The following is a 24,570-nucleotide window of genomic DNA, read 5'->3' as shown; positions in this document are numbered from 1 at the left end:
GGCAGGATCAGATACAATCACTGGGACACTGTGAGCAGTGACCCAAAGGGACACGAGTGCCACTCAGAAACATCTCACACAGCTCTGGGGTGCCCAGAAACACATCTGAAAACCAAACCTTTTCTTGATGTCACTGAACCAAGGTAATGCATTTCTGAGGTCCTGTCCTCCTGTCCACCCCTTAGTGGTGCCACCCTGTGGATTTTTTTTTTTTTTGTTGAGGCTGGGATTAAATGTGTGAGATGGTATTTTTTGTTTGGATTTAGATGTTTATTTGTTTGTAATTTAAATTATAGTTTTATAAATTGTGAGTTTTATAGTATTTTAATAAATTTAAAATGGAGCTGTATTTTTTAATGAAGTTTTTAAAGGATAAATTGTTTAATTTAGAAATTTTATTTAAATTATTTTTATTTTTAATTTAATAATTATTTGTGGTTTGTAATGTGGATTTTTTATTTAATTATATAATATCTAAATTTATGAAGAAGATGAAGGATTAGTTTTTGTTTTATATATATTATTTATATATATATATAACAAATTTCAATATATATATTGTTTTTTTATATATTATTATATTTTAAAATTTAGATGTTTTTATTATGTGATATTATATCCTTTTATCTAAATTACATATTTATAATCTTAGTTCTATTATTTAATTTTGGAAGCTTTTTTTATGGTTTTAGGTCAAATGCAGTGTTCCCTTGGGGGTTAGTGCCTGTCAGCACAGAAAGTCTAAAATTCTCAGTAACCAGGGTTCCAACACCACCCCACTGTGACCTGGGTGTTCCTCAAGGTCTGTGCCTGGTTGCCAAGCTCAGCCATAACAAAAATCCTGTTCTGGCTCCTTGCCCAGATCATTTTGACGCCCATCGAGGTCGCCATCGAGGACATGCAGAAGAAAACCCAGGAACTGGCTTTTGCCACCCACCAAGACCCTGCAGACCCCAAGATGCTGCAGATGGTGCTGCAGGGATCAGTAGGTACCACAGTGAATCAGGTGAGGATCACTGTCCCAGCTGCACTCTGGGACTGCACAGCCTTGGGCCTTGTTTCTCAATTCCCCTGGAATTGTTTCTCTGTTCAGTCTGTGGGATGTGTTTAAGGTCATTTAGGGAAGGTCTAGGCCAGCTGTTCCCAGTGATTTTGTTATTTGAGTAAGAGTCTTGAAAATGTGGAAAGAAACTGGAAAAAACATCCCTCCCTCAGTTACTGCTGCTTCCTGGCAGTTGTTTCTGCCTGCTCCTCTTCCCTAAACTTTCCCTTTGTTAGCCAGGCTCTACAGGATAGTGTCCTGCTGTGGATTTTCAACAAAATGGAAAGCAGTGGAGAAAAACTGAGGAAAACTGAAAGAGCCTGAGTAAAGCACAGTGCACAAACTGGAAAAAAAATCAGCTGGAGTTCTGAGTGCTGGGTTGAGTTTGCAGTGCTGGCAAATGCTCCCTGGCTTCCATCTGCATTGTTTAAACTTTGCCTCAGTTGTGAGTTGAGCAAACTTGGTCAGGAGTCCTTATAAAGGAAAACAAATGGAGAATCTGTGCAGTTTCTCACACAGTTTTCCAAAAGCAGAGTTTTAAATAAAACAAATCAAGGCCTAAAGGCGACTCAGTTGTCACTGAGGTTGGTGATTTACACCAGATTTCCCAGCTGCAGCTCTTCAGGATGCTTTGTGTAAGGAAATGTTGTGTTCTGTGCATGTTCTCTGTGGGGCTGAACTTTCTCCAGTGGTTGGATATGACAGACAATTCCCAGAAACTCACTGTGCCCCTTCTTCTCCTAAAGGGACCATTAGAAGTTGCACAAGTTTTCTTGTCTGAAATCCCCAACGATCCAAAGCTCTTCAGACACCACAACAAACTCCGCCTGTGCTTCAAGGACTTCACCAAAAGGTATGGAAAGGGTCCCCAGGGCACCTGCCACCTCAGGCAGGGCCACATGCAGTGACCCAGGGCTGTCCTGGTGTCCCTCCACCTGCCCAGGTTCCACGTGCAGCTCCTTCCTCACCTGCCCAGCCCTTCCCTGTTGGTGCTGCTGCTCCCTGGCTTCATGGCCCTTGCTGTTTAGCAGGGAGGAATTGATCCCAGCTCAGCTGTGAAGTGTCCCAGAAATCACAACAGGCCAGAGCTCCCAGCCTGGCAGGGTCAGGAGGAGCTGCTGGACTGGCCAGGAGGTGAAATTTCCTTCTGAAGTGAATTTCTCCAAGCAGAGTGGAGGGATGCTGGCATAATTCCCTGGAGAAATGTGCTGGCTGCTCTACTTTCCTTGAGTCATGCAAACTGCAGACTCAGTCCAGCATCTTTTACAGCACCCAGAAATTAAAAAAACCACCAAAATAATTGAAATGAAAAAGCTGTGAGCAAATAGATCCAGTGGAAGCGTAGTTTTCCCTTATGAAATAAATGTCTTTGCTGAAAACAACTGATACAGTTGTTTTCCTACCCTTTATTTAAATTACATCTTTGCAAGCAGAAGAGTTCTTGATGAACATCCCAGGCTGCTATTTATTAATCTCTCCTGATTTATCCATCTTTAAATCCTCTGGGACTGCAAGTGGCTCTGTGGAAATTAGCTTTTCATTTCTCTTCAGAGGGGATAAATGTAACTGGAGGGTAAATGACAATAAAAAAAGGAGTTGTCACTCTGGAAATGGGAGATCTTCTCCTTGCCCCCTGAACACCAGGTGGTTCAGCTGGGCCTTGATGTGATATCCTCTCCTTGCCCCCTGAACACCAGGTGGTTCAGCTGGGCCTTCATGACCAAAAGGCAAGACAAAGGGTATTCCCTGTGATCCCAGAGGGCCAGAGTGGCTGTTTTTGTACTGTTGGATGAACACACCTGTGGCAAGGGGCTCCTTCTGCATGCCCAGCTCTCAGAGGGTTTGTGTTGCAGGTGTGAGGATGCCCTGAGGAAGAACAAGAGCCTGATCGGGCCGGACCAGAAGGAATATCAGCGGGAGCTGGAGCGCAACTACCACCGGCTCAAGGAGGCTCTGCAGCCCCTGATCAACAGGAAGATCCCACAGCTCTACAAGGCAGTGCTGCCTGTCACGTGCCACAGGTGCATATTTGGGGTTCCTCTTGGGGCACAGGGTGTGAAACTGAGGGCTCTGAGCTTCCCGGGATCGTGTGCCATCTGTTTGTTTTCGATCCTGGCTCTCCTGGCTGAGCCCGTCCCTTTTCCCTTCAGTCCCTCCTGAGAGCACATTCCCTTCCCAGCAGCTGTGGTAGGTGGTGTTTGCAACACTTCTTTTGTTCCTCAGCTAGGACAGTCGGTTTTTTGTTTGTTTCCATCCTGCATCCCATTCCTTTTAGATGCAAAACCACCCTCAGCTTGGCAGGACTTTATTCCCAACGAAAATGGGATCAGGTGCTCCACTGGGGGGAAATTGTTGGTGCTGGAAGACCAGGAAGCTGGAGACTGGGTTTGTGTGAGACAGGACATAAAAATCCCAGTGGGAATCACAGAAGGGTTTGGGCTGGAAAGATCTTAAACACCATCCAGTCCCACCCCCTGCCATGGGCACCTTCTGCCAGAGCAGGCTGCTCCAACCTGGTCTGGAAAAATTCCAGGTTTGGGGTGACCAAAACCTCCATGTGCAGGTCATGGATGAGCAGGGGGATTTGGGGTACAGCCACTTTGCAGCCAGGCTGTGGCTCCCAGATCAGGGCCAGGAGTGGTTCCCAGCAGGAATCTGTGACCCCTGTGGAGTTCCCTGGCAGCAGGGCAAGGCTGGATGTTCCTGGAGCTGAACTCAGGGGGTTTCTGGCTGGGAGTGCTGCAGGAAGGTCCCTTCCCTCCCTGCCCAGCTTTGGAATGCTGGAGCTCTCCCCAGCTCTGTGTCCCAGCTGTTCCCTGGCAAATTTTCCTGGCTGGCAAGGTGGGAATAGCAGAGCTTCCCTCCCCACCCAGCCAGGAACCCTACAAATGCTTTTGGTGTGGTAATTATTATCTGATCAGATAATCAGCCTAATACAGATATGACATAAAGTATCCTGAAAATCATAGAATATCCTGAGTTGGAAGGATCCCACAAGGATCACTGAGTCCAAGTATTCCTGGCAAATTCCACTTTAGAGATGTGTTTGAAAGATTTAAATAAGGTTTCAGTTGTACAGGTGTTTGTGCTGCTTCTGTGTGTACACAGGAATTAAACTTTCTGTCAGTGTCTGGATGATCCCAGATACAAACCCAAACCCAATTCCTTGGAAAAGCAACGAGTTTTAATGCCAGTGGACTTAATTTTTGTTGTAACCAGCTCTAGAAAATACTGGAAATCAATTCAGAGTCATTCATCTGGTGAGGCTTCTTATTTCACCATGGAAAATCTGAGCTCATCATTGTATTTTCTCTCCCTCAGAGACTCCTTCAGCAGGATGAGCCTTCGCAAAATGGAAATCTAAACGAGTTAAAAACCAAAATAAAAAAAAAAAAGCACTTAAAAAATTAAGGTTTTGAAAAGAAAAAGAGCCTTGTTATCAGCGCTGGGAATCAAAGAAGTTTTATTGTGAAATAAAACTTGGACTTCATCCTGGACATCCCACACACCTCTTCCTCCATCAAAGTGTTCAGTGGCCAAAAAAATCATTCTGAATTGTCAATGTAGACTTCTCAATGTTTGAAAAGAAAAAAAAACCATCATGGCAGTGGTATCCAGAGTATTGGTGATGAGCTGTAAACTTACCTGTTTTTTAAGGCATTTTTATGACTCAAAGGTACACTAAAAGCATTTACCTTTATTTATAGCATTACCTAATGTTAAATTTATTTTACTTTTAGTTCCTATATTTAATTTATATTAGGACCATACGCAAATGCATTTTGGAAGTTTTTAATGTAGTGATGATGCTGATGGTTATTTTGATGGTACTATTAAATATGTGAATGTTTACACTTTAATTCCCTGTGCATTGGACTTCAGGGCTCAGCATCCTTGGGGAAAAGGTTCAGAGCAAGGTAAGTCCTGGTAACATTAATTAACAGAGTGCTGATTGTTTATTATCCCTGTTCCTTTGCTGCAAACAACAACAAAAAAAAAATTCCACCTGTAGGCAGAAGCAGATGGAGGCACAGCTTGGTACCCCTTGACCTCCTTCAGTCCACCAGGGGAGGTTTCAGCTTCACTTCTGTGTGCTCATGGGCATCTCCACCAGCAGGCAGGTCCCAGCATCTCCTCACCCCTGCAATTAGCAGTGTCCATGGAACTAAACTCATTTTGTGTCCATTTTTTAATTTAGAGCCTAATTTCACAGAGCAGAAGAACTTAAAATGGTATCACAGCTTAAAAGGGTACAAAGCATTCCTTGCATGGCTGTTTATGTGAAGAAAGATGTTTTACAGCAGGTATTTTGGGGTCTAACACTGCACTTTGAGGAAACATCAGATTCGGAGCTGAGTCCACAACTCCTAAATCTTGTCCTTAATATTTTTCCTCTCTGTGGTGAACAAAGTCCCCTGGAAGAGGTGGTGTGTGATTAAACACATTTATTCTCTCTCCATAAATACCTAAGTATGCATAAAAACCCAGATATACACACAAAACCTGAATTTGATAAACATACTCTTTATATATATATATATATATAAAAATAGAAGGAAAAATGGATTTATACATGAAGTGCCCCCTTCTGCAGCAGCACTGAAGGTTTAGGGTGGGGAGGGTCTTTTTTTTCCCTTCCTGATACTTATTTGAGGTTATTGGAGACTTTTCCCATGCTCTGTTATCCCAGCAGCTGCACAGTTGGTGCTTTGTGTGCCAGGCTCTGCAAGGTTCCCTGGAACAGAATAATCCTGAATTGGTTCTGTGTCACACCTGCGTGGAATTCCCTGCAGAAGGAAAATTCCAACCTTTTCATGGGTATTCCAAGGCTCTTGCAGAGCCCAGGGCTGCTGACAAGGCCTTTGAGGTGCTGCAGCAGTCAGGGAATCTCAGAATGGAAAATATTAAGGAAGGAGGGAAGGGCTTTGGAAGAGATTTACAGGAAGAGGCAGTAAAAATATTTACACAGTGCAAACAAATCCCAGGAGCCGTGAAAGGATGAAACTTTAATTTACAGCAGTGCTGCTCCAGGACAGGAGTTACAAGCAACTCAGGGGGGTGGCAAGTGGTGCTTGAGTGAATATCCCAAAAATGCACCCCCAATCCCTCTCCTGTGCCAGAGGAGGGGTTTTCATTCAGCATCTTCCAGCTGAGGCTGTTTTCTCTTCAGCTGCCACAAAAGAATCTCCTCCCAAGCTGCACTGGGATGATGGAAGGCAGCTGGGTCTTCCTGACATCCTATTTTGGTGTAAATAATGGTATTTTGTTTCCTTGGAACATTCCTGATGCTGCAGTTGAATGAAAAAGATAAAGTCTTGCGCCAGGTGTGGAAAAATAAACTTTCATTTGCAGGCTGAAATTCAGCAAAGCCTAAAAAATTGCATTCTGTAATGGGATTGGGCTGCCCTTGCAAGGTAAGATTACTGATATTTTTGTAATGAAGCTTTTTCTTGGTTTAGACTCTAAAATTATTTTTTATTATGGTGCTGTGCTTTGGAAAAGGGAAAGTGTATTTTGTCATTGCAGATTTTTTATGCTGCGAAATCAAGGCCTGTACAACAGTCAGAGGTCAAACCTAACATGGAAAATGCACTAAAGGAGATTTTTCCTGACTTACCTCCATGTTTATACAACATTTATAATAAAAGATAGTAAAAATGAAGTATTGCAGAATTAACTAGGCAGAGGTTTTTAGGGGTTTCCCTGTAAATAAATTAATTTGTAGTGGAAAAAGGTGAAATATATCCAGGGCATACTCAAAGCCTGCAGTGATACTTGATGTCATTCCATCCATCCTGGGACAGACTGAACAATCCCCCTTTTCTGAGTCATAGTTGTTAAAATTTTAATTATCAGTTTATAGGAGTCACCTTCAATTCTCTGACAGGCAATCTGGGATTTTCATCTCTAGTATTTAGTACAAATGTTTTTGGTTTTGCATTGTTTCCCCTTAACCTCACAACTGTAGTCAAAAAGTACCTTCAAATTAGGAGGTACTGTCCAAGAACCCTAAAAACCACAGAATGAATTCTAAAAGCACTTTAATTCTGTAAGCTAATTTCCCAGCCTTTTTGTTACTGTTCCCAAAGCCCTTTCCCTCTCAGCTTTCCCCTCTCCAAACACAACAGGCTGATCTGCTTGTCTCAGATGTGGATCATAACTTTTTTATTTCATATGTACATTCTTAACAAAGCATCAAAGCCAAATGCTCTCCTTTTCCCCCACGTTTCAGTGAGCTCCAGGTACAAATTAACTTCAGTTAGAAGGTCACCACTGAGTTCCCAACCACCCCAAACAGAGATGCAGATTTGAGGGCTTCACTCTTCAAAGTACAAAATTATTTTAATTACACTACACTCTGCCCCTGGTTTGAAGTATTAATCACACCTATTTACACTTTGCTCATTAACACCTATGCACCAAGATGCAAATTAGACCAGGCAAACACTTCCATGAACTCAGTTCCCTCCAATGCCCTGGACAAGGTTCCTAGACCCTTTTTCTTGTGCTTCAAGTTGCAAGGAGCAGGAGAATAAACCACGTCCATTACCCAAAGACTAAATATGAAGTGTTACTTCCCAAGTTACAAAAATACACAACTTCTGATGAAATTTGCTAGTTAATATACATTTACTCCAGGGTATGAATACAAATAACTTTTATTAAAAAAAAAAACCAAAAAAACAAAACAAACAAACAAAAAAAACCAACAGAAAAAAAAAAATAAGGAAAAAAAAGGGGGAAAAAGGAAAAAAAAAAGCTAATAATACAACAGGCATGTCTGAGACCTAGAGCTGCATTAAAACCACTACTGGGTGCTGTAGGCATCGTTTAGAATCTATACAAACTGGTATTTCTAAAAGGTCAGAGCACTATTCTCCAGCAGAAAAGTTACGGTGTGAGTCAAGTCCTATGTCATGTTTTGTTAATTCAAGTCGAGCCACTTGACACCAAAGGAAAAAAAAAAAAGACCAGAAAGATGAAGAATCAGTAGCTTCAAAAAACAAACAGCCGTTGCTTCCAGGTAGTTTGGATGCAAATCAGAGCCAGAGGTGTATGCAAATCCCAAATATTTACAGTCCAAGTACAGCATCACTCTACAATTTTCTTATAAAACAGTAGGTAAGGAGTCGATGTAGATGACGATGTCGGAGAAAGAGAATTCAGAAAGTCCTTTTCCTCTGTGACCTTCACTTCGGAATCATCGAAGAGCAGCCACTTCCCCTCGTACTCCTTGAGGCTCTGGAGCACGTAGAGAGCTTTGTTCTCCAGTCCGTTGGCTCCCAGCGCCGGGGGCTCGCCCTGCTCCGCCCTGGGCTCGGCGCTGGGCTCGCTGCGGGGCTCGGGAGCCACGCTCAGGAGCTTCTCGGGGTTGGGCTGTTTGCTGGCGCACAGCTCACAGTCAGCCTTGCTCTTCTGCCCCCCGAGCAGCCCCACGGCCTCCATGTTCTTCTTGCTGAGCACCTTGCCCGGCGGCGCGGCGCCGTTGAGCCTGAAGGAGACCTCGCCGTCGTCGTAGTCCTCGGCCACGGCCCGCGCCTCCTCCTCGGTCAGCGGCTCCGGCTTGAGCGCGGCGTAGGCCGGCTCGGGGAGGAAGTTGCCCCTGTCCAGCTCCAGGCTCTGCAGGTCTGTGACCTTCACCGAGGCCGTGTAGTGGCCGCTGCTGATGGTGATGCCGCTGTGCATGACCACGGCGAAGAGCCCGTAGGTGTCGTTGGTGGGCCGCGTGCTCCACTCCTCCAGGGACAGCCTGAGGGGCGTCAGCAGCGGCGTGTTGATCTTGGACAGGCCCCCGTAGCAGTCAAACCTGCCAAGGGACACAGAGCTTACACCTCGTGCCACAGCACCTCCCAAAAACCACTTCATGTGGCCCAGAGGTGCATCCATACCCTTTCTTCAAAGATATGGATGGTGGGAACTGCTCCCTGCTGCCCTGGCCCAGCACCAGCATCCCAAGCACCCCCAGTCAGGAAAGGCATTTTTATGAGTGTAATGTTGAATCTTACAGCCCAGAAACTGTAAATTTTAACTATTTCAGAGATCCCATTTTTCCAAAGTATCAGCTAAAGATAATTGTTAAATAGTGATGATAAAGGTTCAGCTGATTGTTATCACTCCTGCTCCTATTTCTGCACAAACACCCCCTTCTCTCTCTCACCATCCTGTTCAAAAACAAACCAAAAACCTCTTCAACAGCCAAGGCTGAACCAAGCAGGGTTGGGTTTGTTTTTTTCTCCTTCTGAAAGAGTCATTTACTAAATAAAGCATTACTTATTTTACTTTCAAGTAGCTTTAATATCACTCAGATTGTGACTAATTTTCCTCAGCTCCCCTCAGTGCACTGTAGCTGTGGTGCTCACCTGGGATTCTTCACTAGCTGTCCTTTGGCATTCTAATTTTTTAAACAATTCTGTAGCTAATTCACTTTGGAAAAACCTCTAGTATTCCATAAATATTCGGTATTTTGTTCACAGCACACAAATTTACCAGGAGGGGAAGAAGTCCTTTCATTATAAGGATCTTCTACAGAGTTTGAAGAGAGAGTCAGTGTTGGGATTTCATTGTGCATCAGCCTCCTTGAACCATTCTGCTCTTGATGACTTACACATTGCATCAGCCCAGATCAATTAATCCCTTTATTTAACAATAGGTTGTGATGTCCTAATAAATTCCAGGGATGACTCAGTCTTACTCAACTGTGAGGGTGTTGCAGGGAAAAATACTGGAGAGTACAGACAAGCCCTGTAAAACTGAGGTTTCCAAGAGCTCACTGCTCTTATCATAGGAAAAAATAACTTAAATCCAAGGAAACTGCAGCCACGGCGTAACTGCAGTTATGATTATTGTTTTCCTGGATTTAATTTTGCTTGTGCTTCACTCCTGTTCAGAGCCATGAACCCTGAGACACAGAAATTAACACAGGGACACACACAGATCTTCAGTCACTCCAGTTCAGTGAAACCTCACTTCAGACCTCTCTCACCATACACTTTTCACTCCAGCAAAAGGAACACAGAAGAGCACAGAATCAGAAAAAATAAAACTTAAACCTTCTGAAAATCCCTATTATCAGCAGCCAGAAATAGAGATATTCAGGAGAGAGTCCAGAAACACAGAACTGCTGGCTGATACCCTGGATTACAAATCCAGTTCCACTCAAGCACACTGGGACAATCATATTCACAGAAAACAGGAAAAAGCAGGCTCTACCTTTCTTCTCAATGACATCCAGCATCAGAAAGATTTGGAGAGGAGGAAATAAGAGAGGAAATCTTTTCCTATTAGCTTTTTGTTCTTCTTAATGATAAGAATCTGAAGACAGAAAAATTGCATGCCAAGTACTCTGCCTGCTCTGACTGATGCACTTCAAACACATCAAACCTGATTTCTGCAGCCACATCTTTTGAGACCATAAATTAGTGACATTTTACCCACTGCACTGAATTTCACAAGACAAAAAGCTGATTTTCTCACAGATTGTTAAATTTCTATAGTGGAAATGCTTAATTACATGCTACCAGTTAACAAATTCCTCCTAAACAGCTTCACAGCCTGCTCACATATGGCCTGGCATATTTCCCCACACACACTTGCCAAAGAGAATGACTCCTCCCCAGACAAGGAGATTTCACACTGGCTGCTTTATTTTAAAACAAAACACTTTGCAAAGCAGCATCTAGAAAAGATGAATAAAATCCCTATTAACTGCAAATATTTACAGTACTCTTCATTTCTCATTTATTTACAACTCAGTCACCAGAGAACTCAGTAGAGCACAACTGAGCAGACAAGATTCCCAAATTTTTGTGGGAGCTAAAAGTTGCCTGAAGATTCTTATCTGAAAAAATTTTTTTTAAAGCCAGAAGAAGAGTTTGTTACTACTTTTAGCAGGGTTTTCCCCAAGAGAAAACATCCAACCCAAAAATCACTCTTCTGAAGAGCTTCAGCTTCATCACAGGTTTCTGTCAGGTTTTCCACTCTGACTTCCTTCATCTCTGACTGGTAGCCCTTGGCAGAAAATTTATGGAATGACTGAGAGGAGAGATGAGGAAAACTACAAGAGACTGGATTCACTCTGACCTGGAAATTGGTCTGAGTGTTTTGGAGCAAGGACCTGAAGCTGGCCAGGACAGAAGAGGTGAGTGAGGCAGGACAGGATTGGGTAACTGCAGGTCCTTCCTCATGGAAACAAGATAATAGGAAATACAGGAGCAAGTGGAAGATAATTTTCATGTTTCCCACTCAACTGCAATTATTTTTAAGTGCGCAGCTCTAAGTATACACAAATCAGTATTTAAGTAAATATTGTGGAGAGCAATGAAAAGACAATTTTGTATGTTATGATTCTGGACTTGTATGGAAACACAGTGCAGAGACAGAGGAAATTTCCTTTCTGCTTTGTCAGAAACCTGGGTATTCCTGTACAGTGCTTTAGAGGGATGGATTTTTCTTTGTTTCCTCTCATCCCAAAGAAAATCCCTACATTCTTAAGTATAAAAAAAAAAACAAACACTCCCACAACTTCTTTCAAAATAGGATTGCTACAATTACAGTAGCAAACTGATCACTCTGTAACTGAATAACAATAATGCTGATACTATTGTGTTTTTAAAGTAATTAGTTGGTTTTTGTGTGTGTGTTTTTTTTTTTTTAATATTAGCTCTTTAAAATGTTTATCTGATTATTTTTTCCCCAAAATTTCAGTGTTCACATTCAGGTAGAGACCAAAGTCAGTTTAAAGGAATTGGTCAATTCTGGGGTAATAAGTGCTGGCTTTTTAAAGTGTGTTAACTCCTGATTATATTTTTTTCCCCCCTGACATTCATCTTTTTAGTACTCACATTCAGGCAGAGACAACATCAGACCATAAAATGCAGATTTGTTCTCATTACTTGTTCTGGTAAAGCACTTAAAGCTGCCTCTGAACTCAATTTACTTAAAACTTAAATATCCCCTTAAATAAGTGGATATTTAAAGTAAATAAAATTTTAAGAAATATCAGGTTGTTCTAAGAGTACAGCTAAAATATTTTGTTAAGGAGTCTCCTAAAAGTCAATTTTCCTGGAAGTAATTTCTGCCACTACCTGGAACAACACAAAGCCTTTATGGCATTGAGGGCTTCACCCCAGCAATTTAATTCCAATCTGGGAATATTTTGGAAACACTCCAAAGCATTTCCAGCTCTTGGGACAAGATTTCCCTGGCTGCAGGACCCTGTTTGGTAGGACAGGCAATGCATACTCACTCCAGGCCACTGGCAGCAAAGCACTTCAAGTGAATCGTGATCACTTCGGGCATTTTATCGAACAGGAGGCTGCGCTCGGCTTCCGTGTAGTGGTGGCAGTTCTCACAGAAGTATTTGTCCTCTCCCACAATCCTCTCCACTGAGGCAAACTGGGAAATTGCCCATTTCAGAGTCTTCATTTCTGTTTTTGGCTCTGGAGAAACTAGAAAAGAAATCACTGCATTCATGGATATGCCAATATTTACATTTCCAATGCATCCTGCCAGAAGAGCAACAGAACAAAACATGTGAAGCTCAGACCACTCCAAACCTGCAACACTGCAAAGAACACTCAGTATGTGTGAAATGTGTGATGTACTCCAGTCTTTGGAGCATTTCAGGAAGGGATGAAAACACCACTTCATGGATGTCATTGCTCAAAATCAGGATTTTCCCAAAGCTCCTTTCAGATCACACAATTTTGTTGCCATGTCTGGAAATGGAGAGCTTGTATGAGACCAGAATTTCACTTATTAAGGCAAACCCCCAAAATAACCAGAAAGTTCCCTCTCACTTCTTGCATTTTGCCTCCCCTGCCACCCTCACACTGCTGACAGGATCACCCGCTGTCGGCAGCACTTCACATACGAACAGCACCCCACACATTTTCCTTTGAATCCTTCAGCAAAATGGGGAGCAAAAGCAGGAAAAGCTGCTCCAAATTAAGTCAGTGGCAACTAAAATTAATTCCCTTAAAATTCTCAATTTCAAGATGTGTTTTTGGCATGCTTCCTTTTGAAAATAGCTCAAAAACTGCATATAGATCAATAAAATTTGTGAAAGAGACCACATGACTAACATTTACAAACATAATACGAATGTTGTTAAAATAACAACAATCTAAAATACTAAATTTTTTTTTCAGTAACTAAGAAAAAAAAGCTGGATTCTCGTTTCTTTTATTTCTAAGAAAAAATGGAAATATTTCTTACAAAAAGAAAAAGCAAAATTTCTTATCCAGGAAGAAAAAAGAAGACTCAAATCAAAGGAAATACCTACTCAAAAGCAGGAAAACAGGTGCTTCAGTGACAGATTGTAGGCAATCCATGCTATGTGTTAAGATCTGGAACAATCTGAATATTATCTGGATCTGCCAACATTATCAGCACCAGCACCGTGTTTCCAAAGTCTAAAGTTAATCAGGACAGGAGATAACAGCCTCTAATTTTAGCCAGTACAAACAGGAGCCGTGTTCCTTCCTAACTGCAGCACTGTCCTTCCCCACGGCTGGCCGAGGCAGGGACACACCTCACACCCCTTTTTTGGAGGGAATTACTTACTTTCAGAACTCTCTTCACTTTTAGAAAGTTCATCTTCTTGCACTGGGACACTGATGTCCTGAAAATCCTCCCTCCTTTCCGTGAAGCACTCGCACTCCAAGCACCTCGTCCTCAGCACTAACTGGCCCTGGAAGAGTTTCTCCACCAGCTCGAAGACAGCCAGCTCTGTACCTGGAGAGAGCACACGGCACATCCCTGAGCAAGGGCACTTCATTCCAGAGACCCTTCAGCCCCTGGTTATCCTCACCAAATCACTGTCACACCACGGCCTTTTAGGGAGCTCAGATAGGAATTAAAAAGCAAAACAAATCACGTGGAGTTTTCATGGTACCATCTGCTTGTAAGGAAGTAAGGACCCTCTGCCTCTTGGGCTTCAAACTTTAATTTCTGTTCTAAGATTGGGTTCTTGTTTTGTACTTAAGTGTGACAGTGTCACATTCTGGAATATTTGGTTGTCATCAATGCTCTGACTCCTTAGCATGGACTGCTGACCTCCTCAAGGAGCACCACACTGTGGGTTTGCCTGGTTTCTGTTCATTCTCAGTCCTCTCCTCCTTCCTGAATTTATTGGCCAGTTGTGGCCAAATCTGCAGAAGAAATGCAGAACTCAAAAGACTCTTCATTCCTTCAATTTTTTACAAAAAATTGGTGATGCAAAGTTCCAAATTTGTAAGTACTGGATTCATACTCAGGCCTTTCCCTCAACATGTATCTTGCTTGTTTCATTGACATAAACAAAATCCAGACCTGCCAGCCAATTAGCATTTCTAATTGGTATCTATTATATCTAAATAGATTAGATCTTTAATACATCCTGAGTCCTTCCTGGTTCGTGGGAAGGTTGGGAATATGGAAAGATTAAGGAACTGGAAGGGAAAAAGAGGATACTGTTTGTAAAACTATAGCTACTGGGGTTTGGTTCTGTTTGCTCCTGCCAGAAATATCCCTTTACATCTCAAATCCACTTGCTCTTTCTATGGATGACAAAAATTAGTGGTAAATACAAACTTGGTAATATTCAGCCTTTTTTATACATATTGTACAATGATTACAGAATGTTTAGAGAAATGCCTTAAGATCTAAGCTAAACAGGTCAAGTTCTAAAAGAAAAAAAAAATTACAAACACGTATAAAAATAAATTCTCTTTCCTAAAAATCATCTTCCAATTCCTGAAAAATCTAATTTTGTGTTTAGAGCTCTGCAGGCTGTGCAGTCTGAAGGCTGACCTCCCACGCATTGTACTTTCTTAATCCTACTAATTTTAAGCCCATCCACTTGTGCACCAACCTTCCTTTTTTGGTTCTTTTTCAGTTCCTTTTCCATGATGGCTTTCCACAGGAGACGCTGGTTCATGATATTCTTCTTTACTGTCACCATTTTCACACTTGACAGCTGACTCTTCGAACTCACAGTCATATTCTTTCCCTGGCTCTTTGGATCCCAAGTTTGTAGTTAACTTTCCCAGGCTGTAAAATTTGGACAGAATACTGGGCTGTTTGCAGGAAGATTTTAACCAGTTTAACCTAAGGCGCGACTTTTTCTGCGTGGGCTTGGCGCTCTCGCTCTCCCCGGAACACCTGGCAATGGCATCCGTTTGGTTTTCCATCTTTTCTCCCGTGGCTTTCCTCTTGGACCTGGTTTGTCTTTGATTTTCTTCTGCTGCAATTTGCTCTTTTGATACTTTGGATTTTTTCTTGGCGTTGCCGCCCTCGGCGTCGCTTTTCCTTTTCCCGTTTCCCTTGAGCAGCTTCTCCTTGGCCGCGTCTCCGCCGTGGCTGCCCAGGCTGGGATCCTCGTCCTCAGCAGGGCTCACAGACCCGTTGCTCTCAGAGTTTTGGTTGGGTTTTTCCTCCAGTTTAGCTGCAGGCTCTTCCACAGGCAGTTTGTTCAGCTCTTCCTTCTTCAGCAGCTGGCAGGTTTCCTGGATGTTCCCCAGGATACACTGCAGGACCTCCTGGGCATCGTGCTGCAGGTACCCTTCGTACATGGGGTTCAGCTCTCTGTGCAAAGAAAGGAGAGAAAATGAGGGTTTGGTAGCCTTTGATAACTGAGGAATGTGATTTGAGACTGAAATCAGGGATTCACAAGTCATGGAGGATCATGTGTCCTCTCTGTCACAGAGCTGGTGTTAGGTTCTCCCTCAAGGATTTACACACACCCAGCAGTGGAGCTCCTCAGCTGGAATCCTTCCCTTCCCTGGAAGTGTCCAAGGCCAGGCTGTTCAGGGCCTTGGAGCACCCTGGGATTGTGGGAAGTGTCCCTACCCACGACAGGGGTGGAACTGGATGAGCTTTAAGGTCCCTTCCAAGCCAAACCTCTCTGTAATTCAGTAACATTTCTGTACCTAAGCACTGTTCTAAACCCCTTCTGCATTACAGTCTTACAATTTATTTCCAAATTTCCAACACCATGGTGCCAACAAAAAGCACAAAAATCTTGCTGCCTGTAAGGCCACCCCAACTTTAAGGCCATCTACCTTGCACCAGCCTCTAAGGCTGGGCAATGTAAGGCCTGGCAAAGTCAGAATTCTGTCAGTATTTAAGGGGATTTGTACCTGAGGGTGTTGAGCAGCCTCCGGGGCTGAGTGGCCAATTCATCCGTGTACTTCTCTGGGTTTAGGAGAAAACTGGCCTGAAGCTGCTCAACTGAAAGGATCAAGGAGTGCAAACTGCAGATGAGCTCGTAACTTGCCAGGGGATCTTCTTTACAGCTTCCCTGCAATGACAATGTAAAGGGAATAAAAACACTTGCAACAGGTACATCGGTCACAAATTAGCATTTTTCTCTCCTCCCCTCCCTTGGTTTTCTATATTTGGCTGAATTTTTTGTCTGCTATGGGACCAGGTGGGTTTCAGACAATATTTTGGTTTTTTTCCAAGTAGGAAACAAATGTAAAAGTCCAATTAACCATTGGTTTAAAATCCCAAACCATCCTTGCCCAAACTCCCATTTCCATCAGCTCCAGGCACTGTTTCATAATTATCTCTGTGCCAGAAGCATGGTCAGGTATCTTCCCCAAATTTCTTCTGTTAGACTTTAAAACTTGTGCTAAAGTTCAAAACAACTCAAATTCATCTTCACCTGAAGTAACAGTGCAGAAAACAGTGCTGAAAAGCTCCAGAAATCAGTTACATTTTCCCTGTATTCAGGACAGCCTCGCTTGCAAGGTTACAAATAAAGAACACGTGGGGATTTGTTACCTTTTCTACCTTTTGCTCTCCTTCATCCTTTGAAGATTCTCTCTTCTTTGAAATAATGTTATATAAATGTTTTACTCCAGTTTTAAAACCAGGACAAAAATATAATACCTGCAAGCAACAGTTGAAAACACAAGAATAACTGGAGTAAGAAGTTATTCCACACATAAATGCACATTTATAACCCACACAGCTCTGCACCTCCCCAGGCACACAAAGATCCAGGATTTTTCACAGCAGGGAGGAGCCCTGAGTATGGAAAGTGAAGAATTTCCCAATCAGGACACCCACAGGGCACACATTTCCTGCAGCAGCATCTTTATTTCCCTGCTGTACTGAGATGCCCTTTACAGCCAGAATAAACTGATTTCACCCATTTGTGCTGGACCAAAACCTCCCTCCTGGAGCCCCCTGGACGTGGCCTCACCTGCAGGACACTGTTCAGGTAGCAGGTGTTGCCCAGGTTGTTCAAGCCCACAAAAGGCAGCATGTTGTCTTTTTTCTCACAGCTGACAAGGGAGGGGGGCTGAGCTGCAGGAACCACCTGATCACTGGGAAACAGAAAATGGGGTAAGGCACACTCTGGAAAAACCACTCCTTCATCTCTCCCCACCTCAGAGAATTCAGCACTGAGAAATGCAGATCTAAACCCAGCAAAAGTGTGTCTGAATTCACTCTGACCCCTCAGCAACCCACCCAAAAACACACAGGAAAAAAACCTGCTCTAAGTTCCACCACATCAAATAGCAGGAGACTGATTTAATGGAGCAAAAATTTCATATTTAGATACTTTTGTATGTTCTTTCTTCATTCATAAGGCAGAAAATACGTGCCTAGAATGTATTTTTACATTGTCCCCTGCTCCAGTCACATCACTTCATTTCTGGATGCAAAGCCAAAGCATAAAAACAGGAAAAAAATCTTAAAAAAGAAACCAATAAACCTGACACACTATGCACTGATTATTATTAATCACTGCTAGAAGTGATTAATACACTGTAATGACACAACAGAACCAATTTTTAATATCTCCAACTATTTCTAACTGACCACAATTTTCTTTTTCCCACTTAAATCCCCTCACCAGCAATGAAACAGATTTGCTCAGGGCCTGAAAAGCCTCAATGAACGACAGGCAACCCCACAACTAAACGTCCTACGTATTTCCAGTAAAGCTCACCTTGCAAAAAATTAAATTTTAATACAAATAGTTCAGTGATACAGTAATTAATTATATTAACTTGAAGCAAAGCAGCTTTTTCGACTGATCCAAAGTTTGTGCCAACTAAACACCAGAAGAAAAACCCCAAAATATCAAAAGAGCAAATTGCAGCAGAAAAAAAAAAAAAAAACCCAAAAAAACTTGTTTTCTTAAAAAAGTTATTAGAAGTTGGTCACAGTGATTAAACAGGTTTTAAAAACTAACTTCAGCGCGGGATCCCGAACTTTGTGCCAACTAAACATCGCCGGTGCGGCAAAACCAGAAACTGGTTTTTGTTTTTAACACAGAAACGGGTTAGAGCGGCGAGCCCGCTCAGTTCCACGGAGCCGCCCCGGCGGTTAATTTAACGTAAGCGCGTGTTAATTTAATTGAAGCGCACGTTAATTGCATGGAGCGCGTTCTTTGTGCGAGAAGGGAAAGCGAAAGGAGCGGGGAAGGAAGGCAGGATGGATCAAGGGAAGGATGGAAGGCAGGATGGATGGAAGGATGGAGCAGCGCCTCGGAACTTCTCCCGCGCGGCACTCACATCTCGGCGCCGCGGAACTCCGCGCCCTTCGGCTCATTTTCCTGCGCCTCGATGAAATCCAGCACTCGCTTCGCCTCCTTCTTCTGAAAGAGCTTCAGCGACAGCCGGTTCTTCTTGGAGGGGCTGGCCCTGGCGCTGTCGCCGGGCAGGACGCCGGGCATGGTTCCTGCGGGGCGCGGCCGGGGCGCTCACACCTGGCGCGCACACACACACACACGCGCACACCAGGCGCCATTTACTCCCCGAGGGGGCCGAGCGCGGACAAAAAAAAAAAAAAAAAAAAAAAAAAAAACAAAACAAAAAAAACCCAACTTGTTTTCTTTAAAAAGTTATTAGAAGTTGGTCACAGTGATTAAACAGGTTTTAAAAACTAACTTCAGCGCGGGATCCCGAACTTTGTGCCAACTAAACATCGCCGGTGCGGCAAAACCAGAAACTGCTTTTTGTTTTTAACACAGAAACGGGTTAGAGCGGCGAGCCCGCTCAGTTCCACGGAGCCGCCCCGGCGGTTAATTTAACGTAAGCGCGTGTTAATTTAATTGAAGCGCACGTTAATTGCATGGAGCGCGTTCTTTGTGCGAGAAGGGAAAGCGAAAGGAGCGGGGAAGGAAGGCAGGATGGATCAAGGGAAGGATGGAAGGCAGGATGGATGGAAGGATGGAGCAGCGCCTCGGAACTTCTCCCGCGCGGCACTCACATCTCGGCGCCGCGGAACTCCGCGCCCTTCGGCTCATTTTCCTGCGCCTCGATGAAATCCAGCACTCGCTTCGCCTCCTTCTTCTGAAAGAGCTTCAGCGACAGCCGGTTCTTCTTGGAGGGGCTGGCCCTGGCGCTGTCGCCGGGCAGGACGCCGGGCATGGTTCCTGCGGGGCGCGGCCGGGGCGCTCACACCTGGCGCGCACACACACACACACGCGCACACCAGGCGCCATTTACTCCCCGAGGGGGCCGAGCGCGGACCCGCCGCCCCCCGCCCCGGGCTCGGGCCGCCCCCCCGCGCCCCCCGCATGTTCCCCGCGGCCGGCGGGGCCCGAGGCCGCGGTGCGGCCGCTCCCCCTCACTCACCGCTACATGCCGGCCCCGCTCCCGCTCGCCGTTGCCATGGAGACCGCGGGGACACCGTCAGCCAACTTGGCGCGTTTTTTTCCGCGCGCCGACGAGGACCCCCCCGCCCCGCGCGCGCCCCGCCTCGCGCCGCAACCCCCCCCGCCCCGCCGGCGGCCGCCCAGAGAGAACGCCGGAAAACCGTGCGCGCCCCGGCGGGGCAGGCCGGGGGGTAAAAGCCATGCCGAGCGGCGGCGGGGCGTCTGCCGGGAGCCGGCGGACAGAGCGGCGGAGGCTGGGCGCCGGAGCTACGCCGCCACCGGCCCCGCAAGGCCGCCGCCGCATCAGGCAGCGCGGAGGACAGCCCGCTGTGGGTCCTGCCTGGGCGCGCGCGGGCGCTGGTAACGGCCCGGCCAAAGGGCTCGGGTTCGGGTTGTACCATTTGCGTGGGGAGAGCCCTCTACCACCCCCGCCGGCGGGAGGTAGATTGGTCCCGCTGTGACCACGCCCCCTGTGCGGCTCGGCCAATCAGAGGCGGCGGCTCCGTTTCCCCCCCCTCCCCGCTCTGAGGGCCCGGCCCGCAGCGCCCGGAGCGGCCCGCGCAGCCTTCCCGCGCTTTTCCATAAAAACCGAACATTCCAGCGGGAATTGTCTCCGCAGCCCGGCCCAAAGGCCACACCGGCACACCCGGCACTGAGCTGGAGTTATCACTGAGGCTGTTAGAGCTGTTTAGGGGTCCGGAATGGGAGAAAATGCTGGAAATTTCTGCGTTGTGCTCTTTAAACTGCCCCTTCCAGGACCTCATTGCTTATACATAAAGGTTTTCTAACAGGAAGGTTTATTCACATAAGATATTTTATAGGTTTAATTACATCATTGACTCTGGGCAATACCCAGATCTGGGTTTTGGGGTGAATTACCCCAAATTTGAGCACTCAAAAGCTGAAGCTCCCCAGGACCAGCTGCTGCTGCCTCCCCTGAGCGTGGCCCTCCTGTTAAGCACTAAAGCAAACTGAACTCCACAAAATCACTTTTTTTGCAGTCTTGCATTATTTTCAGGTAGTTTTTTGCTACTGCATAATTTAATTATTACAGCAGGTCGCTATCCCTAAATACTCCTATGCATTCCGGAAGGAATTGTGTACATTCCAACAGTCACGGCCGTGCTCCTGCACAGGTTTTGATTTCTCTTGCAGGTAAAATTTCCACGCGTGCCTGCAGACGCAGGGCTCAGATTCCCGAGGTGAATATATTGATTTATTTCCTTGCCCTGTGGGATGCCCAGAGCTCCGAAGCTGTTGGGATCCTGCATTCCCACAGGGCATGGATGGATGGATTTCCCCCGCAGCTCTGCCTGTGAACTTTAGCTCCGCTCAACAAACACTGCCCGAGGTCCCTGCAGTTAATGGACACTCAGGACTACAGAGGCTCTTTTGTGTGAGACAAGAGCCTTATCCAGGTGGGTGGTGCCCCAGAGGTCCTGGAAGTGCTTGGCTGATTAATAAAGTGATTAATTAAGCCTGTGTGACGCTGCTGGTGATGCCTTGTGCAGGCTGCCCTGGAGCAGAGGCTGGGCAGAGCTCCAGAATAAAGCAGGGATGGATTCAAAGGATCTCCTCCATGGATCCACCTTGGGCAGCACAAGAGCCCAGCCAGGGCTGCCCCCAAGATGAACCCAAATGGTCCCAAAATGCACGAGCGCTCCCGGGGTCTCTCCCTGGGATCAGCTCTGCTCCATGTGCACATTGCAGTTCAGTGTCCAATTCCAGCTCAGCCCCTGCACTCCCATCCTGCTTGTTTTTCTCTCTGCAGCCCACGGGGTTTGTGCTCCTGGGCTGAGATTTGGATCATTTGTCCTTGGTGCCCAGCTGGAGCAGGAATTGTTTTGTCTCCCTGCTCTGTGCACAGAGCTCACCATCCCCTCATGTGAACCCAGACCCACACACTAAAGCAGCTCAGAGTCTGAAAATAGAAAACCCAAAACCTGAGGCGTCAGTGGTCTGAGGCATTGGCTGAGGAGTCGCTTCAGTGGCAGCTGGAAGGTGCTGGGCAGTCAGACCCAGGGCTGTAAAGGGAAAATCTGGGAGTGTTTGGGGCTGGATTCCAGGCTGGAATACCCTTGGAGGGCAGCGCTCCAGGCTGCTGTGACACAAAGGTGCCGTGACCCTGGCTGCTCACCTCAGCCAAGGTCTGCCCTGCCCAGGCCTGCTGTGCAAACAGGAGGGAAGGCTATTTATACCCAAGGGTTTACAGACTGAGTCTAAGTCCACGTTAGGTAATTCCTCATTTCATGTGCCAGCTGAACTCCAGGGTGCTCGTGCCTAGGAATGCCATCAGTGATGTCAGAAGGCTGAGATTTGGGGGTAAAGTCAGGCTTGGGGACATTGCCAGGCTCGTGGTTTGGCTTTTCAGGGACAGCAATGAGGGAAGGAGGGAAGGGAGATGTTTGCAGAGCAAATGTGGGGACCTGGAAGTGCACGCAGCATTCCTCATGGTGGTGATGGGGCTTTGATCTGTGTGTTACTTTTTTTTTTTGGCTAATGAAGCAGCCAGCTCAGTTTCTATAGGTATAATCATCATTTTAATACACAAATGCATCTGCCACGCCAGCAGTACATAGGTGAGCCCAACACCTCTCGGAATACTCACTCAGCACTCTTTTGGAGCAGCTTTACCTGCTCTTCCCACAGCGTGGGGACAATTCCCAAATTCTCCCTTTAAAGGGGTCTGTGCTGAGCTGTTGTGCAGCCCAGCAGGGCTCAGGGTCTGGTCTGCTTCCTGGATTTTTAAAATTAAAACGAAAACTTCCTGTTTTACTTTTTCTGCTGGTAATTTCATCTGATTACAGATAACCCTCAGCCTGCTCTAAATAATTTCTCTCCCTTAATATACTCACAAATTGCTCCCTAATTCCCCATCATCGTTATTTTGACCAAACCACACATATGTCATTTTTAATTTCCACTCTAAATTAGCTCTCTTTGGCTTTGAGAAACAAAGCCAATATAATTGTGAGACATTCTGAGTGATATTTAAGCTTCCCCTCTGCCACCTGGATGGAAAACTGGGGTGAAATCTTAGCTGCAGGTCTGTCACTTGATTGATTTTTTTTAATTAGGCAACACAGTCACACTTCTGCCTCTTTCTTCCATCTCACCTTTCACTGCTGAGTTCATCAGCTGTAATCCCAGTCCAGGTCGTTGTTGTACCCAAAATTTGGGGCCCAGGGAGGAATCCAGGCAGTGCCAGCCCCTGGATGCCCAGGGCAGCCTGCTTTGCTGATTCATTACAAAATGCCCCTGAAGCCTTGATTTATTTTCGGGAAGCAGGAGCTGCCCTGGTTGGGAAGAAGCTTCACCCACCAGCCTGACATGGAGCTGTGCTGCCTCAGAGACACCCACACAGCTCCATCTCAAAGCTGCCATCCTGCAGCTCCCTCCCACCCAGGAAAAACCCTCAGCTCCCTCAAATCTCCTCTTCACCAGCCTCTCACCCTCTCAGATTTTTATGCCCCCTCTTAAAATATGTCAGTGCTTAATGTGAGGAAATTTTTCCAGCAGGAAAAGGTTGTGTTTAAATGTAAGGAAATGGGGATTATTTTTTTCTGTATCTCTCCAAACCCACAGTAACACCTAATTAAATATTTATGGCAGCTTAGCACGCTCCATAAAGGAACTGTTGTCTAGAAGGCTCTGAAGCTTCACTCCCTACAGTAAAGGAGTGTTTCAGGCACAGGCCAAAGAACGAGCAGGTGCAGGAGGCACTGATTCCTTACGTAGAGTCCAATGTGCAAAATCAGATTATGTCCAATACTATGGACTTCACAGCCATGTGTTACAAAAATAGCTGTGCTGGGAGACCAGAAATCTTCACAGGCACAGCCAAAAATAACTCCATGAAATGCCTGGAAGGAGCAGATTCCCCAGAGATGGGATTTCTGGAGTCCTGGAGGCAGCTTCCAGTACAGAGCACGATTCCCAGCAGGGGAAAACCTCCCCAACCTTTAGCTGTTGCTGAATCATATAAATCAATTTCCAGAGCCTGCAGCCATATCAGTGATAGGTCTATAAATCTGTCAGGGCTCTGGTATTGTTAGAATTATTCTGTGAATTTTGGTGCAAATTGTGTGCAGACAATGTGCTCTTTCAGCAGGCTTGGATCACACGGGGACCTCGGGGTGGGAAATTCTGCAGCCCACGCTGGGTAAAACCCATTTCATTCCTGAGGAATAGGACTGTTGGTCAAATTCCCCACACAGAAAAGGTAAGAAAGTGTTCAAACTAATAAGAATACTGGCTATAAAAAGTCAGGACAGGACTGGCTTCAGGCACAAGGAACAGAAGTGAATATTTAGGGATTTTATTGTTTGGTGATCCCCACGGTTCATGCAGACTCTGTGCCCTTTCACAGCCAGAAACAGGAACAAATTGTCTGCCTTGCTTTACTCCACAGGAAAGGAAATCTGACTCTTCCCACAGCAAGCAGCCTGGGAACGTCACAAACCCTGAATTATCCCTGCTTGACGAGCTACATCTGCTTCCAGAGCATCTCCAATCATTTCATAACCCTTCCTTTCACCTCGGTGGGAGCAATTTGGCCACTGCAGAACTGCAGACCCTGTGGGAGCAGCACCTCTGCAGGGCTGTGCCTGGCTCTGGCAACCAAACAGGATGAGTTTGGGCAATTTGATGTCAGACAGGGGGTGAGGCAGCAGCAGAGCCACTGTCTTCTGTCAGGGGTGAGATCCTAGTTTGGGCCACAGAGCAACTCATTCCCACCTGGGGACTCACAGCAGCTTCATCCTCTGCCAAGGAAAACCTGGTCCAAAACCTTGACCTCTGTGGCCAGCTGTTTTCTGGCATCCATAAAGATACAGATTTTAGGGGAGGCAGGAAAGAATAAATCAGACATTGCTACAGTTCTGTAAACTTCAATTTCAGCTGCAGAAGGCAAATGTCAGCTTGGAGTCCTCAG

At 45.5% G+C, this 24,570-nt stretch overlaps 2 protein-coding genes across 11 annotated transcripts in view; one reads left to right on the top strand and one right to left on the bottom strand.

Moving 5' to 3' along the window:
• DOCK7 (dedicator of cytokinesis 7) overlaps positions 1 to 4,902 on the top strand; it is a 94,808-nt gene extending 89,906 nt beyond the window's left edge. For all 7 annotated transcript variants that reach the window (XM_041483604.1, XM_041483603.1, XM_041483600.1 and 4 more), the window contains 4 exons: positions 863 to 1,006; positions 1,789 to 1,895; positions 2,896 to 3,063; positions 4,364 to 4,902. In XM_041483604.1, coding sequence (XP_041339538.1) covers positions 863 to 1,006; positions 1,789 to 1,895; positions 2,896 to 3,063; positions 4,364 to 4,406 — 462 coding nt within the window. In that variant the 3' untranslated portion in view covers positions 4,407 to 4,902. The remainder of the gene's footprint in view (positions 1 to 862; positions 1,007 to 1,788; positions 1,896 to 2,895; positions 3,064 to 4,363) is intronic.
• A 2,290-nt stretch (positions 4,903 to 7,192) lies between these two features.
• USP1 (ubiquitin specific peptidase 1) lies at positions 7,193 to 19,936 on the bottom strand. Of its 4 annotated transcripts, none has more exons than XM_041483606.1 (9): positions 19,618 to 19,936; positions 19,250 to 19,443; positions 17,232 to 17,355; positions 16,808 to 16,915; positions 16,162 to 16,322; positions 14,895 to 15,607; positions 13,607 to 13,777; positions 12,288 to 12,489; positions 7,193 to 8,849 (listed from the first exon to the last, which is right to left on the bottom strand). In XM_041483606.1, the coding sequence occupies exons 2-9, from the start codon at positions 19,408 to 19,410 to the stop codon at positions 8,135 to 8,137; spliced, it is 2,355 nt and encodes a 784-aa protein (XP_041339540.1). In that variant the 5' UTR covers positions 19,411 to 19,443; positions 19,618 to 19,936; the 3' UTR covers positions 7,193 to 8,134. The 4 variants fall into 4 exon arrangements, with proteins under 4 accessions (XP_041339540.1, XP_041339541.1, XP_041339539.1 ...); XM_041483607.1 differs by having other exon boundaries at positions 19,250 to 19,415; XM_041483605.1 differs by lacking the exons at positions 19,250 to 19,443; positions 19,618 to 19,936 and adding exons at positions 18,553 to 18,777; positions 19,475 to 19,568.
• Between the last annotated feature and the right edge of the window lie 4,634 nt (positions 19,937 to 24,570).

The sequence above is a fragment of the Pyrgilauda ruficollis genome, unplaced genomic scaffold (genome assembly GCF_017590135.1).
Source record: "Pyrgilauda ruficollis isolate IOZ18807 unplaced genomic scaffold, ASM1759013v1 scaffold6, whole genome shotgun sequence".
NCBI classification, from domain to species: Eukaryota; Metazoa; Chordata; class Aves; order Passeriformes; family Passeridae; genus Pyrgilauda; species Pyrgilauda ruficollis.
This window is presented reverse-complemented; position numbering and strand designations above follow the sequence as displayed.

Excerpts from the sequence above, each read along its gene's own strand:
- USP1 (XM_041483606.1), bottom strand. The coding sequence starts at position 19,410 with ATGCCCGGCGTCCTGCCCGGCGACAGCGCCAGGGCCAGCCCCTCCAAG. Across the intron at positions 16,916-17,231 it reads ACCTGAACAGTGTCCTGCAG|GTATTATATTTTTGTCCTGG; the intron begins GTGAGGCCACGT and ends TGTTGCTTGCAG. Across the intron at positions 8,850-12,287 it reads TTTGCTGCCAGTGGCCTGGA|GTTTGACTGCTACGGGGGCC; the intron begins GTGAGTATGCAT and ends GTCCCTTGGCAG.